This window comes from Hemiscyllium ocellatum, chromosome 8 (genome assembly GCF_020745735.1).
Source record: "Hemiscyllium ocellatum isolate sHemOce1 chromosome 8, sHemOce1.pat.X.cur, whole genome shotgun sequence".
Classification (NCBI taxonomy): domain Eukaryota; kingdom Metazoa; phylum Chordata; class Chondrichthyes; order Orectolobiformes; family Hemiscylliidae; genus Hemiscyllium; species Hemiscyllium ocellatum.
Window position 1 is genome coordinate 38,559,490 of NC_083408.1, and position 18,284 is coordinate 38,577,773.

Genomic DNA, 18,284 nt, shown 5'->3' on the forward strand with positions numbered 1-18,284 from the left:
ATTGCAGCTATGGTCAACATTTGGAATTGGTTTCTCTCTTTTATTGTTCAAGGCTGCATGGCATCAAAATTACAATAACCATTGCAAACAAAATTCAAATTAGAGGCTACAAAACGACACAGTAAAGCCTTTGTTGAGGTTATTGAAACTTGGAATTAGCATTATCATGTTTCTTTTTAAAAGCTCTCAATATGTAGGAGCACAACAAGCTTGTGGCTATAATTTCAGCCTTTATGTAGACACAAATCCAATAGCACATCTGGAAGAGATCAGAACAAATCACAACAGTAAAGCGAATGATTTTCTGTGGCGCAATATCCTGTCATAAATCCCACTACTCTAATCCAAATGTGCTATTTTCCCCATCAGTTTCTCATGGCACTGGCACTTGAAATCAACCTTTTGACCTGTGTAGAAGTAAAAGAAAGTTCCAGCTGGCAAGTGGAGTGCCAGTCAAAATCTATCATCAAGCATTCCAGCAACCAACTGGAAAATGTTTCAATGCCCTGAGAGATACAACATGGGCATTTTGATTATCATATTTTTAAATGCATCTCATCAAGTCAATTTTCCAAATTAAAATATGTACCATATTAGTTGACCATGAAAGTGCTTGGTTCCATTGTCCTGTGACTCCAGCTGGGTGCAGCTGTGTGAATACTCAATAAATGAAAGATTGAGCCTAGCTGTGATATGTCCTTCTCCCACTTCATCCAAACTGCCTGGTAACACTCATCGGTCAACAAAAGATGTCAGAAGACAGCTGCGATGCAGGAAAATGTACTAAAACATAAGTGACTATCTCAAAAGAAGCAAAGTTGAAAGGAATAAGGGGGAAAATTCAAAGGAAGTTGGAAAACATTCTACTGTTGTGATGAGAAAAGTTTTTTTTGTTTAAACCAAATACCACACAGAAATATTCCCTCAAACAGGGTATTTCAGGGTCAACAACATTTTCTTGTTCAACATCAGATGTGCAGTTTTTCCACTTCTAACCTTATAAAGACTGACAAAAATTGAAGTATAAAATTTATCCAGGCTGTTAGTCAAATCAAGATCCAATAAATATTCTTAGTAACTGATGGTTCTGAATGCTTCAGCCCACCCTATTTCCTCACTACAAAAGATAGCAACTTCTGCTGGAGGAAGACTTCCGTAATCTTATCATGTTCGTGCCTATTATTCATGAATGAGCCAGACTCAAGCTTCAGAATCACAGCCAACCTCAATCCAACTTCAACCAAACACTTTCTCACTTCCTAGCAGAAGTGATTGTCGCTCGATAGCAATCAGGTTAGGGAAAACCAAACAATTCAACTTTCATGAACCTTGACATTACTCCAGCATCATTCCATACCACATTCCCCCAACACATCCTTCAAATGTAAGGTAACTGGAGTGTCCTTAAAAGATCATTAAAAGACAAAAAAAGACCAGAGGCCAAACATTGTGTGCACAGCTCAGTGTCATTCTAGCATTTAGTATGGAACTTCTGTGAAGTGGAATTCTCAAATACACAATGAAATATTATATTATTTTACAGTAAACTACTCTCTCAAAACATTCCCAATTCATTTTTTTTTAAATCAAAAAGTACCATTTCGTATAAATATTTCCCATCAGAATCAATGTCACAATTCTGCCTCATTATTATTAAACTTAATAAACACTCATTGAAAATAATTACTAATTATTTTAAAACTTTGAGAGAAGAATTTAAAAAGCTTCCATGAAATACTAAAGATGGCATTTCTCTCAAAGTTAGTTATGGACACTCTATAATAGCAAGGGAAATATTTTATAACATGTTGGAGTTCTCACTCACTGGAAGATGTCATGTGTGTCACTGAGACTCAAAAAAATCAATACTCAAGGGTCTATTTTCTTCCTCTCAAATAGAGATAGTACAACCAAAGCCAGTTTACCTCTGTGCAGTTGTCAGACACACAATAACCTAGATAGTTCTGTGAACAGCTTTCTCAAATATAGACAAAAAAGTTATAATAATGTTTGATGACTTCATGAAGTAGTTATGTCGCTCGTCTTAAAGAATAACGCATACTCCTTCTTTAGATCCATCTGTGCTTTGTTACTGTTCAGTTAGTGTTGAAATGCTTACTTTTTTGTTCTAACACTACGAAAATACAACCTCACCAGATTGACTGGAATTTGAGATGCAACATAAGCCTCCCAATTCATCTGCTTCATTTGTTTCCATTCTGTTGATTTACACTCATTAAGTTGAGAAGGATTCTGGTAGTGGGTAATTTTCTATTCAGACAAACAGTAGTTGCAGCAAGGCACTGAAGATTATTCCTTTAGATTTGATGCCAACATAGTACTAGATTCTTCCCCTCCAATCACTGACCATCCTCCATAAATTTAGCAAATGTATAACCAATTCAGGACAAAGCACATTTACAATATCACAGAGGATAAAAATGTGTGCATGCACAGAAAGAATATTGGGGGAGGGGGAAAGAGAGGACGAGAAGGGGAGAGAGTGGAGGGGTGATAAGGTAAGAGAGCAAGGAAGAGAGAAGCAAACGTGGACATGTTGCAGGAATGAGAGGAGAGTGAACAGGATTCAATGCTTCACCAGCACAACTACCAAGCTTCACAACTTCAGTAACCACTTTTGTCCATAATGTCAAAATGCTACCACTTGCACATTGATCATGTGGCATCTCATCATTGCCATTTCCTGTGAAACAAATACTGAGGTGCAAAAGAAAGTTGCTGCAACACAACCATGATTTACAAACATTTCACTGCATTCGCTTGTTTAATGAAGTAGAATCTACACTTCTGTTTCTATTGACGACGCATTATTTTTGGGAAACTATTTTGAAAACAAAATTTTTTAATGTGAATGCACTGCCAAGCCTGACCCTTTTATTTGCAGCATCAACCCATTTAACTGCACTTCAGCCTCACTGTTTTCTGGTTCACTGAGCTGATAGAACAACACTCCTTCCTGATTTCCTGAGCTCTACATCCACAAACTGCAAGTCAAAAACTTCAAAGTCCCAACATACTAACTCACAACAATTGTCATTCCTCTACCAACATTCTCACTCTTCTTTAATACTGTAATCACTTCCATTCCTACCTGCTAGCTTGTACCTTCTAATCCCACAGCAATGCACCTCCTTTTTCCTTTAATGCTAAAACTGCAATCTTGGGCACACAATCTACTCTCTATCCTCCTCAGAGCTTTTCAAAATATTTTGTTGGTATTTGATTAGGTCTTTGGGTAGGGTTGCCAGCTTTGGTCATATGCATTGGTGAAGGTTTGATTGCATGACTACCAGTATCTCACCATCCTGTCTGTCCTTTCAGATCTCCAATAATTGTATAACTAACAGATTTGCTCCAAGAAAAATTAAACAACACCATTATGGTTTTTATCTCAGTTCCTCACAAAACTCAAACCAACTCTGAATGAGTCATAGAGACGTACAGTATGGAAACAGACCCTTCGGTCCAATCCATCCATGCCAACCAGATATCCCAACCCAATCTAGTCCCACCTGCCAGCACCAGGCCCATGTCTCTCCAAACCCTTCCTATTCACATACCCATCCAAATGCCTCTTAAATGTTGATAGTGTCATAGAGATGTACAGCATAGAAACAGACCCTTCGGACCAACCCGTCCATGCTTGGAAAGTATTTCACATCTGTGTTTAGTTTTGCCCCACAAGGCACTCTGTAATATTTTGTTGTACAAGATACGTTCATGGCTGAACCAAAAAATGGGACCAGCAACAATAACAATGTACTTTAAACCAACCTGCATCTCAGTGGTTCCCTTATGGGAGTTAAATATTTTTGAGGTGTGACCAAGAGACAAAAATTGACACTGAAGCACCACTACCACCATTGTGCAAAATTAACATTTTTAAAATAACATCCATGTAAAAGATATGCTGCCCATGTACTGACGCTTCAGTGTCAATTTTTATCTCTTGGTCACACCTTAAAAACATTTAACTCCCATAAGGGAACTACTGAGATGCAGGTTGGTTTAAAGTCCATTGTTATGGGTTTATGCAGACTCCATATTAAACAGGATTATATCTATAAAAGTATTTCCCTAAGAGCTGTGCATAGAGAATCTCTCTACGATAAAACATGGTTATCATAAGCTCGAGCTAGTTTATGCACGTTAAATAACGGTCATTAACTCTGCAACCCTAGCAAACAATGCCTCCTTTGCAACATTCACAATGCCTCACCTTTTCCATTTGTTTATTCTTACATGTTACACACTATTTTTCCAGAAGCACAACCTACTAAAACAAATCAGGTGACATTACAAGCAGTAATAAAACAGGCAAAACAACACCAGCTGCTAAAGCAGAAGGACAGTAAAAACGACAGCTATCATTTCACAGAAATGCTCCTTAAATGAAATACCAATATGCTTAAATAAACTTAAAATACAACACATTAGGTTAACGTACATTTTAAGTTTGTTTATTCCAATTCTATTTAAAACAAATTAAAATTAAAAAAAAACAATACAGGAGTGGAACAACAAAGATAAAAATTTTAAATCGCCTTCGACAACAATGCAGAGCCAAGAAATCTTTGATATTAATAACGACTAAATTTTTATTCTTAAGTATTAGTTACAAAAACGATCTTTCATATTCCAATAAATAATCATTTATGCAGCCCTTTTTTTATTATTCCATAATTTTCACCAATGTCAGATTGGCATTTGTTTTTTTTAAATCAACATCCCACATTACTCCAGCGCAGCTTGGGGGGGGGGGGGGGGGGGAACCTTCACACCATGAAACAGTTATTAAGTGTTTATTATATAAATAACAGTTTAACCTACACAAACACACATGGACATTTCGGAAATCCAATGATGAATTTCAAAACATGCCCAAGTGATTGTCAGTAAACACGCACAGCCAGATACTCACCATATACAGTGTGAATGGGAAACAAAGGAGGAAGAGCCAGATGTAGAGATGGAAAGCATTCACAAATGTATTTTGATGAGGATCATAATACCATCCGCCAGTGATTGAAGCCCAGACTCCCTGTCTCAGGATTTGTAAAGTCTGAGACCCCATTTCTGTCCATATATCGGTCTAACGGTATCCCAGCGGTATGAAAACAGGAGTCCTGAGCCCCGGCTATCCTCCTGTATACGTGTAGGATGCCGCCGTGCTGGTCGCTGCTGGCTTCAGCTTACTCCCGACAGCCATCTTGTCGTTGGGCAACAGCAGCAGCTGGGATGACTTCCCGCGGTCCTCCAGCTCCAGCTATGCTATCCCGTCGGCGCCCGGGGCCATTACCTGACCCAGCAGCGACGTCGGCTGTCCAATAACAAAGACCCGAGCTGGCGAGCACTGCCAACGAGCGTGCTTTGAGCAAGAGGGACACACCCCGCTGTCTGCGCCCTTGTGACGACTGCGCTCTGCACCCCCACCTAGAGGCACAACGACCGTCTTGCAGCGAAAGGTTGTTGACGGTCAAAGCGCTGAGAGGAGACAGATCTTCAGGAATACAAAACTATGTTTACCAACACTTCTTTCTTGGCATGAATGTTCAAAAAATGTTTGTGATTCATTCACATCACTACAAAGACAAGTATTTGCATTGATATAGGAACACGGTAAAGTGACAGAATGTGGTTCTCAGCATTTTAAAGCAAAATCCAACTCAGTTTTATGGATTTCCAAGAGTCTTGAAGCAGGATAGCGAAGTACAAAACTGGCTGTTGAGGGGAAATTCGGGAAACTGGGCCTGGCGACTGAAGAGACAGTCACGAGTGCTGTAACAATATACTGGCAAGGGAAATCATATGAGTTGCAGACCCGAACTGGGAGGAACGCGGAGCTCATGGAGGATTGTGAATATGGAGGGATTTACAATAATAAGGAGGATTGAAGAACTTGAACACCAGGATAAGATGTTTTAGTTGGCGTTGGGACCAAGTGCCACAGGAAAAGAATCTACCACGCAGAGTCAAAGAGATGTACAGCATGGAAACAGACCCTTTGGTCCAACTCGTTCATGCTGACCAGATATCCTAAATTAATCTAATCCAATTTGCCAGCATTGGGTCCATATCCCACGCAAGCTTTCCTGTTCATGTACCAATCCAGGTGCATTTTAAATGTTGCAATTGTACCAACCTCCACCACTTCCTCTGGCAGCTCATTCCATACCCGCACCAAACTCTGCATGAAAAAGTTGCCTGTTAGGTCCCCTTTAAATCTTTCCCCTTTCATCTTAAACCCATGCCTCCTTAGTTTGGACTCTCCAATCCTGGGGAAAAGACTTGGCTATCGACCCTAATCATGCCCCTCATGATTTTATAAACTTCTATAAGGTCACCCACCAGCCTCTAAAACTTCAGGGAAAATAGCCCTAGTCTATTCATCTCTCACTGTTCGTTCTATGCGCAACTCCACTTTAAAGGAATCATGAACTTGCACCCCAAGGTCTCTTTGTTCGGCAACACTCCATTACCATTAAGTGCATTCAATTAATAGACAAATCATCTTTCTCGCTTGACAATAACATTTTGTTAATGGGGGTCACTACTGCTTAGTGGCAGCATGAAACATTTCGCCTCACTTGTTGCTCAACTGTTTTGAGATACCTTACCAGCGTAATCTAAGATAGACAGAGCACTTTCAAGATTGAAATTGGTGGCCATTTGCCCATTCATAAGTTTGCGCAGCATATGGCGAGAAATGATATGATGACAGTTGGCATTATTTCACAGGATAGCTTTGACGTGCCCTACTTCAGCATAAAATTTGCATCGTATGAAAATGTCTTGCGCGCTCTTTGTATGCTTGTCAATTAGGTCAATGTTATAGTATGGGAAACTATAAAGATCCCAATGTATATATTGTCCAGTGAAGATAGGTTTGCAGTACACAAAATTAGAAATCCCCAGGCAGATTTCTCAACTAGTGTGTAGAGGAAAATAAATTCATTTGACTGCTTCATTACAAGGGTGAATTTGAGCTCAGGATGGAGTGCATTAAGGCATCTGAGGAAAATTTTAGGCAAAAACACAGGGCCCTGTTCTGGGTCTGCAAACAGAAAGAATATGTACGCACACTTTGCCTATTTCAGCTAAACAACTGGTAACCATTCTCCACTTTATTCCTCAAGCAATACTTTGACGAATTAGTGTCATCATGCCCAGTTTACTGTCAGTCATTATCTGACTAGTGCATCCTCCATGGAAATGCCTCAACCAATCAGAGTCCTCTGGCCAACCAATCAGTACCTCTGCTCCTACTGTCTAAAATTGCTGTTCGTCTTTACATTGATATTCTTGTGAATTGTTCTGATGAGCGCAAGACAAAAAAATTAGATAAAATGTGTCTCCTTTCAGCAATACTCAATTTGTGTATTACCAAGCTACTATTAATAGTGAAAACTGAAGTTACCTGGATGCTGGAAATCAGAAACAAAAACAGAAAATGCTGGAAATGATCAGCAGATCTGGCAGCAACGATGGATAGAAATCAGAGTTAATGTTTCAGGTCCAATGACCCCTTCCTCAGAACTATTAATAATGCTCAATCACTGCTCAAATCCTTCAACATGTCAAAATCATTACTTATTTCAGAAGAAAATAGCTTGTTCCAAAGTGCTCACAATTATAAGCAGACTGCCTGTACTGTTATTGAGAATGCTAAATTGTCCAAGTTTGCATCAGAAAACTAGAATTTGTGTAGCATTTGAAGCCAAAGAGAGAAATATTTGAGAAGGCAATGGAAAGTTTCATCAAAGAAGTGGGTTTTACGGTGGACTTAAAAAAAGGAAATAGAAATGGGGAAGCAAAGTAGATTAGAGAGGGAATGCATAGAATTTTGGAGCATGACCAGTAACCCTTCAATCCATGATAATTGCACCAGTTTGCTAAAGGAGCCATCCAGTTAGTGCCACTCATATCCCTACTGTACTCCCTTGAGAATGACATTCCAAGACAGTTCCTGGAAGAAGAAAGGATCTCAATCTCCGAGTGTTAGGAGATGCAAATGGAATGTTTAGAAAAGTTGGCTTTTTGAAGATTCAGAGTGAGGTAGAGAGGCAAAGGATTTAGAGAAAATGTTCAAAATTATATGTATAAGATAACTAAACAACAATATGTTAGTTCTCTTAAATATAAAAATGTTGACCAAACAATTTTTGTTAGGTCAGCTACACAGCCAGGGGTGGATCATTCAGCTGAAGTGTTATATTGGATACCAGACAGCAATATGTCTCCTGTCCGACCCAAACCAAACCATTTTGCTGCTGATATATTTCATGGCAATTTGTTTTTATTTTAAAAGTCTGCAAAACATAGGAACACATGTTCCTGATGATTGAAATGAGGTTAAATCCACCAATATCAGTATAGAAACAACACCCAACACTGAATTCACAGAATTCAAAGGAAGATACCAGAAGTAAATAGCACACAGTAGTGAGATGAGGACTAGAAGTGCTCTGGAAACAGGAAGAAAAGAAATTTCCTTTTGTTCTCCTCTTTACATTGTGTATCCTTGTTTTTGTATCTTATTGTAGTCTCCTGGCCCCACTTACAACCTTCACTAGCTGACTACGAATACACCTAGATCTTCCACTCTCGGAGACCACCTGTTTCAAATAAACAAACGGTAGCCATTCTCTGCTTTAGTCATCAGGCAATGCTTTGACGAATCAGAGTCATCATGCTCAGTTTACTGTCAGTCAGCATCTGACTGGTACATCCTCCATGTGCATGTTGGGACACCAGAAAAGTTTGACACACTGACTGCATGAGAATTTCCCAGGAACTTGGAACTTCTGATGGGCAATTCCTCTACTCCCACAATTCTTCAATGGGGACTTCAGATAGTTTTGACAATGTCTTATCTGAATATTTACCCAGTGGATGTTATACCAAAAGTTTCAGTCCGATTACTTGGTTGCTTTACAACTAACCTTCCTGACTCCCCAATAATCCACTGAAGAACCATCACCTATCTCTGTTTCCTGATTCCTCCAACCCAAGCTGTCTTGACCTTGCTCCCCCACCCAGGTGCCAGCTTACATAACTGCCATCCTCCCCAGATTTACCAACTTACCCATCTTTAGCTCTTTACCTAGTCCAATTGTACAGAAGTGCATTCACACAGATACACAAAAGGACTGAGAAGCTTTTTCTTAGCAGAATATGACAGCTAGTGCCATGAAAGACAGGGTGGCTTCTATGCAGACTCCCTTCACTGATATCGCCCAGGATTCCTGCACTGGGTGAGTTCTGCAGGATCCTCCAACGAATGTTTTGCCAGAAGAATCAGAGTGATGTAAGTAAGTGTTTCTTTAGCCTGAATTACAAAGAGCAGATCTGATGCTGACACTGAGATCTGGGCCAATATGACTCCTTCCTTGTTAAAGGTTGTTAGCTGCTCTATTTGCGCACTTTTTAAAAGTTCCAACACTTAACACAATTGCCCAGATATTCCCATAAGGTTGACTAAAACCTATTTTCGACACTGATTGGATTAAAAATCATCCACACGCCTTTAGATGTTTTTCAAATTGATTCCTGCATAGGGATCCCATATTCCAGCCTGTCCAGAAATCCATGAACCTATCAGTGAAGTTGATCATTGAAGACATGTTCCATTTTGCTGCAGTCAATGAGCTAGATTCTGTGATGTAAATATCCAGCAGCACATCCAGCCATTTTGTTAGATCCTGTGAAAGCATAAATATATCAGGTAATTGTGTCCTTAGGGTCTCTATGAGTAAGCTCAATAGCATATCAGGTGGGGAGAGTGCCAAGAGGATGGGACACCCAAGAGATGAAGGAATAATTGGTTAGGCTTGCAATCGGTTTGAGGTTGGGTGCTGGGGTGAGTGTGGGGAGAGGGTAGGGTATCATGTTCTGTGACAGAATGTGGATCAGTGATAGGTCCAACGGTTCAAGATGTCAAGGTGTTGTCGGGTCAGGGGTGTCAGACCAGTGGGGGAATGGGATTACATCAAGCAGTGTGGGGGGGGGTGCGGGGGGATGCTGAGATCAGCAGGTGGTGGAGTAGAGTGTTGCTTTGAGCTTATAGGTTGTCGGATGCTGCTGGTGGTGGGGTGGAGCAGGGTATATCAAGCCAGGGTCTGGGAGGTTGTAGGTGGCAGTGTTGGTGGATAGGGGGAGGGGTGTGCAGGTTTATTGCACCAGGCTGAATGGGGTTTGTTGGGGTGGATGCTCAGACTGGCGGAGGCATCGGGTCTGGGAGTGTCCGTTCAGGGATATACGGTGAGTGTCCAATTGCGTTGGATCAGGGAAGTTTCTGGTTGGAAGCATAATGGTTGTCAGAAGGTGTAAGTCTAGGAAGGTGTAATTGGGATGTGGAGTTTAGTGGTGAGTCTGGTTTAGTTTAGAAGAAACTCAAAAGTTAGAATTCATTTTTTCATCATTTCCAAAGAGTGTTCTGAAGCTAAATTGGGGTTCACCTTGGAGAGTATACTGTGTATGTATATGCTGACAGCAACTCTTTTTAGAACAGTGACAATCACTCTACTGTTCTTAACCTATTTTAGTTCTCAGTTTCACGTCAATAATTTCTCAGTGTCTGAATTTTGGCAGGGCCTCTTCAGCCTCTTTAGGGAGTCCTGCCACTCACTGATCAACCAAGACCTATATCCAGGCATCTATGTGGACAGGATTTTAACATTGTGAGCCTACGGTGGCGGTACACACTAACAACTTTGGATTGGTTGATTATTTTTGCGCACAGAACTTTTTCAGTATTAGCAACGTTAACAAAGCGTGGCACTGGGAAAAGCACTGTAGGTCAGGCAGCATCTGAGGAGCAAGAGAGTCGATGTTTTGGGCAGGACCCTTCTTCCAGACTGGGGAGGGGGAAGGGGACTAAGCGATAAATAGGAGGAGGGGCGTAGGTCTGGGGGAATGGTAGGTGGGATGGCAATATGTGGGTGAGAGTAGGGGGTGATGGTGATAGGTCGGTGGGGAGTGAGGGGTGGATAGATGAGAAGGAAGATAGACAGGTAGGTTAGGTCAAGAGAGCAGATCTGAGTCGGAAGGTTGGACCTGGGATGGTGTGGGAGGAGGGGAGCTATCAAAGCCGGTGGTTGTAGGCCCCTGAGGTGGAAGATGAGGTGTTCCTCCTCCAGTTTGTGGATGGTCTTGTGTAGGTGAAGAAATAGGCCCAGAATGGATATGACCTCTGGGGAGTGGGAGAAAGAGTTGAAGTGAATGGCCAAAGGAAGATCGAGTTGGTTGATGGGTATGGACCAGAGATATTCCCTGAACCATTCCGCAAGTTTGTGTTCAGTCTCTCAGATGTACAGGAGACCACTTCGAGAGCTCAGGATGCAAGAAATGAGGTTGGAGGATGTACAAATAGATCTCTGCCAGATTTGGAATAACGCCTTTGGGAACTTGGTCTGAGGTGAGAGGAGAGGTGTGGCTGCAGGTTTTGCACCTCTTATCGCAGCAAGTGACGGTACCAGGTATGGCGAGGCGCTGGGTGGATGGGGAGAATGGACCTAAGGGAGTTGCGGAGGGAATGGTCCCTATGGAATGCAGATAGAGGTTGTTAAGGAAATAAATTTTTGGTGATGGTTCAATTTAGATATTAGCAAATTTTAAGCCATCAGACATCTTTGTACTCTTATTTTCTGTGAATTATATTTGAAAAAACATAAACATTGATAAAATATTTTTCACATCTAGTTGAGCTCAGTTGGCTGGTTTATTGTGCAGCAAACAGCATGGGTTTAATTCCTTTATGGGCAGAGGTTACCTTCTCAAGGTTACCTTCCCTTTACTTGAGGCATAGATGACCCTCAGGTTCAACCACCAGCAGTCCTCTCTCTCTCTGATGAGACGGCAGTCTTATAGTCTGGTAAGATAGTGGTGACTTTATCTTTAAATAGGATTTTCTGACCCCGAATATGAGTGTCTACAAATGTCTCATATATATCTACTAATCCAGTACTTCAGTGCAGTTCTGGTGGAGTGCGTTATTTTTGGAGATACCAATTTTCAGGTAAAACACTGAATCAGTGTCCCATGTTCTGTTCATATCGGGCAGTAGTGATAAAAGGTGTCATAGAACCATTTAATAAAGAATGAAGAAGAAACAAAGGAATAAGGGCAGAGGTGACTGAAGTGGACTGGCCAAGGTGATGATTGAGGACTAATGGCATGTATAAGAAAATGGTCTATGGCTTAAACAAAAGTATGTCCCAACGAGAAAGAAGGATACTAGAAAGGGGACAAACCAACCATGGTTAATTAGGCAAGTTAAGAACTTCATCAAAAAATACATATAATGTGGCCAAGATGAGTGATGAACCTGATAATTGGGAAAGTTGTAAAAACAACAACCAAAAAAAATGTAAAGGCGAAAAGATAAATTTTGAGTGTAAACTTGCAAGTAATATCAAAATGGACAGCAAGAGCTTCTTTAAATATATAAAAAGAAAAAGAGAACCCAAAGTTAACATAAGCCTATAAGAACAAGGTTAGGGACATAATAATAGGGAAGCAAGAAGAATATTCTGTGTCAATTTTCACAAGTGCAAAGTGTTAATCTGGGATCTCAAGCCATGCCCACGTATATAATGAAGAAGAGAGGATGAAAGAGAGATCAGTCTTCTGTAGGCAGTGGTGGAGAAAATAGCTAGGGAGGGGAAATGAAGGCAGATTAGGGAAAAGAAAGCAAATTCAACAAGTAGAATATTATTTGCACTGCTTATTTTTGCATACATAGAACAATTAATAAACTGTCAACAATGAACTTGCGGAAATTTCACAACAAATCCATTGATTCTCGAATAAACGTGTATTAGATCCCTTTGATTTTAAAAGCAGTTTATTTTCTGAATGAATTGACCATAAAAATATCTTCCAAAAGTAATATATTTACTTTAGCAACTCCTCCCCCCTTAAAAATCAATTGATAATTGATACCATTAAATCCCTTTGCCTCCCAGAAGCTCATAATTGCATTTCTCTGAAAGGTAGAATATTTATGCTTAGCTCTTAACATGAAGTAAATAATGTATAAATATGCCCCAAACTAAGAAACCAGTAACTAAATTGATCCACCATTTTATTTTGTCATAGCTCTCCTAGAATTGGGGATTTTAAGATTTTGAAACAGGATTTTCATTTTAATTTCCCACTAGTGCCCTATTGTATTGATAGATAAATATTAAATGAGTTTCTGTGATGTGTTGAGTAGAGAAAAATACTTAGTCTAAAATGAGGGTACATTTGTAGGTAATTCAGTTCAAGTTTGCATTATTTCACTGATCTCACACACTCCCATGGGTCCAATCCTACTAGAGAACTAGGAGTAGGTTTCCTAGCCAAACTCAAGTGTTGGGTTGAATTTTACAGATTCGTGTGATCCAAACATTTGGTTTAGATCACCAAACCAAATCACGTTTCTCCAACTGTTTAATTTCGAACACACTATGCATACTATTAAATTATTCAATTACACGTCGCAGTGTCCAAGTCATACCATAAGGTGGCATCTAGTGAATGGTGGTTCCTACTGATATGCAGCAGATAAATGATTCACTGGGCAACTGTAAACACCGCTGCAGAGCATTTGGAGTCTCCAACCTTCCACTCAGGACTTGGGCACTAATTGTGCTCACCCCAACAGAACTGTATATCTGGCACTGAGCAAATGAAGGCTTTGTGGTAGAGATTTTATTCATCTGGGTATCACAATCCTCTCATGAGGCAATTTGAAGTAGCTTTTCAATGAAATTTGCTGTGGATTACCACTGAAAGTATCAAGCTGTATTGCTTCAACATAGGAGTTTACATAGTAGCTGTGCAGTAAATTATCATTTCCAGGAATCCAGTGTGAAGCTTGTTATAGAGTCGTACGGCATGGAAACAAACCCTTCAGTCCGACTAATTCACACCAACTGTGTTCCCAAACTAAAGTAATCCCACCTGTCTGCATTTGGCCCTTATTCCTCCACACCCTTTCTACTCTAGTACTTTTCCAAACATCTTTTAAACACTGCACTTGCATCCACCACTTCTTTTGACAGTTCATTCCACACACTAACCACTTTCTGTGTAAAAAGTTGACTCTCATGACCTTTTTAAATCTTTCTCCTCCCACCTTAAAAATATGCCCCCAACCTAGGGAAAAGACCTTTGCTATTTACCTTATCTATGCCCCACATGATTTTATAAACCTCTATAAAGTTATCTCTCAATCTCCTATGGACCAGTGAAAAATGTCCCAGTCTGTTTTTATAACTCAATTCTCGTCAACATCCTAGCAAACCTTTTCTGAACTCTCTCAAGTTTAATAATATCCTTCCTATAATAGGCAACCAGAACTAAACACAGTACTCCAGAACAGGCTAACCATATCCTGTGTAACCTCAACTTGACACCCCAACTCCTATATTCTAAGGTCTAAATAATGAAGGCAAGAGTGCTAAACGACTGTTTAACTACCTAAACTACCTATGACACAAATTTCAAAGAATTATCTATCTGAACCCCTAGGTCTCTCTGACCCAGGACCCTAACACTATTTGTACAAGTCCTGCCTTTGTTTATTTTATCAAAGTAGAGTTCCTCGCATTTCTCCAAATTAAAGTCCATTGCCACTCCCCAGCCCATTGACCCAATTGATTAAGATTTCTTTGTAATCTGAGATAACTTTCTTCACTGCCCACTATACCACCAATTTTGGTGTCATCCGCAAACATACTAACCATGCCTCGTACATTCTATCCAAATATTTATATAAATGTCAAACAAAAGCAGACCCAGCACCAATGCCTATGGAACTCGCCTGGTCACAAGTCTCTGGTATGTTAAGCTTAGAATGAGATATACTCATTTTCAACATACTTTACATTCCAACTTGTCAGATACTGTAGCAGTCTGTGTCCAAATGCAGCATGACCTGGGCAGTGTCTAGACAGTGTTAAGTCACCAGGCAATATTCACCAGCCTCTTGGTTGGTAACAACAAGTTAATTTATAAAAGATAATTTCTCTTATGGGTACCTTTCTCCAAGATCAAGGGAATATGATTTTAAAAGAAGCCGATTTAACCAGCCTCTGAGTCAGTGAAAGAGTGAATGTATTTTTTCCTATCAGCAAGGATAAATAAAAGCACATCATAAGTGTACTCAGCTTTACAGTTTTGTCCAGTGATGATAAACCTTATTCCTGGAACTCTAGGATATTCGCTGTTTCAATGCCACTTGGAGCCAATATGCACTGTAAATTTGACAAAGCTTAATTCTTTGTACACTGCCTCATAGTTGATCTCAGATTGCTGGAGTTCAGGGATGGCTGATAAGAACGTGGGGAAGTAGAAAATCAGTTCTCTTTCTGAGAAAAGTGGCTCTGAAATGTCAGCCTACTGAAGTTCAAACCAAGTTAACTAACATGGCAAACTCAGTCAAATAAATTACCTCACAAAAAGTTAAGTCATAAAATAAGAACCTACGCTGTTGGAGGTAGTACATTAGCACAGATAAAGAATTAGCTAATGGGCAGGGAATAGCAAGTGAGGATAAAGGTTTCTTTTTCTGTCTGGGCGACTCGTGACCAGTGATGCTTGCAGGGATCAGTGCTGGGACCGCAACTGTTTACAATATATATTAATGACTTTCAGGAAGGAAGTGAATGTACTATACCCAAATTTTCAGACAACACTAAATTAGGCAAGTTGCAAGAGGAATGCAAATAATTTACAGAGAGATACTGGTAAGTGAAATAAATGAGCAAAATGTTGCCAAATGGAATATAATGTGGGAAAATGTAAAGTTGTGTATTTTGTAAGGGAGAAGAGAATATTATTTAAATTGGGAGAAACTGTAAAAAAAACTACCACACAAAGGGTCTTGGAAGAGACTTGTGCATGAATCCGGTGCAGCAGGTAATCAGGAAGCCTAATGGAATGTTAGCCCTTGTTTAAAGGGGTTTGGAAAATAAGAGTAGGGGAGCCTTACTCCAACAGTTTTGGCCCCCTTATTTCAAGATCAGCCATGATCCTAATGAATAACAGAGCAGATTCGAGGGGCCAAACAGTTTATTCCAGTTCCTATTTCTTATGGTTTTATAGTTTTATTGATTGGCACCATATCCTTAAATATTCTGACTTGCCACCATTGATGCTTAGGAGAAAGTGAGGACTGCAGATGCTGGAGATCAGAGCTGAAAAATGCATCCAAGGAGCAGGAGAAACGACATTTCGGGCATAAGCCCTTCTTCAGGAATTCCTGAAGAAGGGCTTATGCCCGAAACGTCGATTCTCCTGCTCCTTGGATGCTGCCTGACCTGCTGCGCTTTTCCAGCAACACATTTTTCACCGTTGATGCTTAGTAGTAATAATGTGTACTATTTACAAGATGCACTGCAGAAATTCACCAAGACTCCTTAGACACACATTCAATCCCATGACCACTACCATCTGGAATGCCATAGACAGCAGATATGTGAGAACACCTGCAAGTTCCCTTCCAAGCCAATCACGATCTATATTGTCATTCCTCAAGTGTCCCTGGATCAAAATCCTGATATCCTAATGGCATTGTGGCTGTATCTTAAATCAAGAAGGTGGCTCATCAAGATCTTCTCAGGGCAATATTGATGGGCAATAAATGTTAATCCAGCCAGTGACACCCACTTCCTCTGAATGAACTTATAGAAAAGCATTTCAAAATAAGAATGAAAGTCTTGAAATCAAAGCATTGCTTAATTGGGAGTCAATTTAGTTCAGTTAACGTAGGGGAGATAGAAGAAGGGGACTTAATACGTGTTAACAGTTTAGGCAGCAGAGCTTTGGATAATATCAGGTTTACAGAAAGTAAAATGTAGGGTTTCAGCCAAGCATGCAATGTATACTTAGTTAAGTCTAGTAGTAACAAAGGCATGAATAAAAATTTTAGCAACAGATGACGGGGCAATGTTATGGAAGTGGAAATAGGTAGTTTTAATAAAGACGCAAGCATGTTTTTAGAGGCCCACTTACATTTAAATATGACACTATCTTTGCAAGTAGACACATTAAGCCTTAGGCTGCTGCCACAGAGAAAGGTGGATTGGCTAGCTATGGATTAGAGTTTGGTGCAACAACTCAAAACAATGGCTTCAGTCCTTCCAATGTTTAACTAGAATAACATGCTGCTCATCCAGTATTGCATATCAGATAAGTGGTCTAGCATCAATGGATGAGTTGAAGGTATGTTGGCCTCTAACAAGAGACACCCAACCATTGTCATTTTATGTTCTACAGCACTTCTAACACTGAATCCTTCATTGTCAACATCTTAGGGATTACCATTGATCAGAAAATGAATTAGACTAACCAGAAAGTATTGTGGCCACAGAGCAGCTAGAGAGCTCAGAATTCTGCAGCAAGTAACTCATCTCTTGATTCCTCTAAACCTATCCTCCATGTACAAATCAGGGTGTGATGGAATACTCCCCACTTACTTGGATGAGTGCAGCTCCAACAAAACTTAAGAAGCTTAACACCATCCAGGACAAACCAATCTGCTTGATTTGGACCTCATCGATTATTTTTAACATACAACCCTCCCAATACCGATGCTCAGTGGGATCAGTGTGCATCATCTACAAGTTGCACTGTAACTACTCATTAAGACGCCTTAGACAGAATCCAAATCTTCAACCTTTACCACTAGAACTACAAGTGTTGCACATCCATAGGAAGATCACCACCTGCAAATTCCCCTCCAAGCTATTCACCATCCTGACTTGGAAATATATTCACGCTCCTTACTGATGCTGATTCAAGATCCTAGAATGCACTGTCGGTATATACACATCACATGGACTGCCGTCCATCTCCACCTTCAAAGGGCAAATACATTTGGGTAATAAATGTTGGCCCAGCCAGTGACACCCAAATCCTGTGACTTATTTAAAGAGGATGATAAGAATGGAACTGAGTGAGAGCAGTTCTATGCAGCTGAACAACAGCAAAATGAAATTGAAGGAGGATGGTGTCAATTGTGTCACAGGCTTCAGATAGATCGAGAGAGATGACAGTGAAAATGTTATCTTTGCTACACCCTGATGAAGGGCTCTGGCCCAAAACATCGAATTTCCTGTTCCTTGGATGCTGCCTGACCTGCTGTGCTTTAACCAGCAACACATTTTCAGCTCTGATCTCCAGCATCTGCAGATCTCACTTTTTACACTCATTTAGGACCTACATTTGCGCTTTCGTTAACTTCAGTACTGTCACACAAGTGGAACCATGATCAG

At 40.2% G+C, this 18,284-nt stretch overlaps 1 protein-coding gene across 3 annotated transcripts in view; it reads right to left on the bottom strand.

Annotated features, from left to right (window-relative positions):
- pcnx1 (pecanex 1) overlaps nucleotides 1-5,238 on the bottom strand; it is a 283,871-nt gene extending 278,633 nt beyond the window's left edge. For 2 of the 3 annotated variants that reach the window (XM_060828820.1, XM_060828819.1), the window contains exon 1: nucleotides 4,943-5,238. In XM_060828820.1, coding sequence (XP_060684803.1) covers nucleotides 4,943-5,095 — 153 coding nt within the window. In that variant the 5' untranslated portion in view covers nucleotides 5,096-5,238. The remainder of the gene's footprint in view (nucleotides 1-4,942) is intronic. The other variant, XM_060828822.1, reaches the window with a different exon arrangement.
- Nucleotides 5,239-18,284: the final 13,046 nt, after the last annotated feature.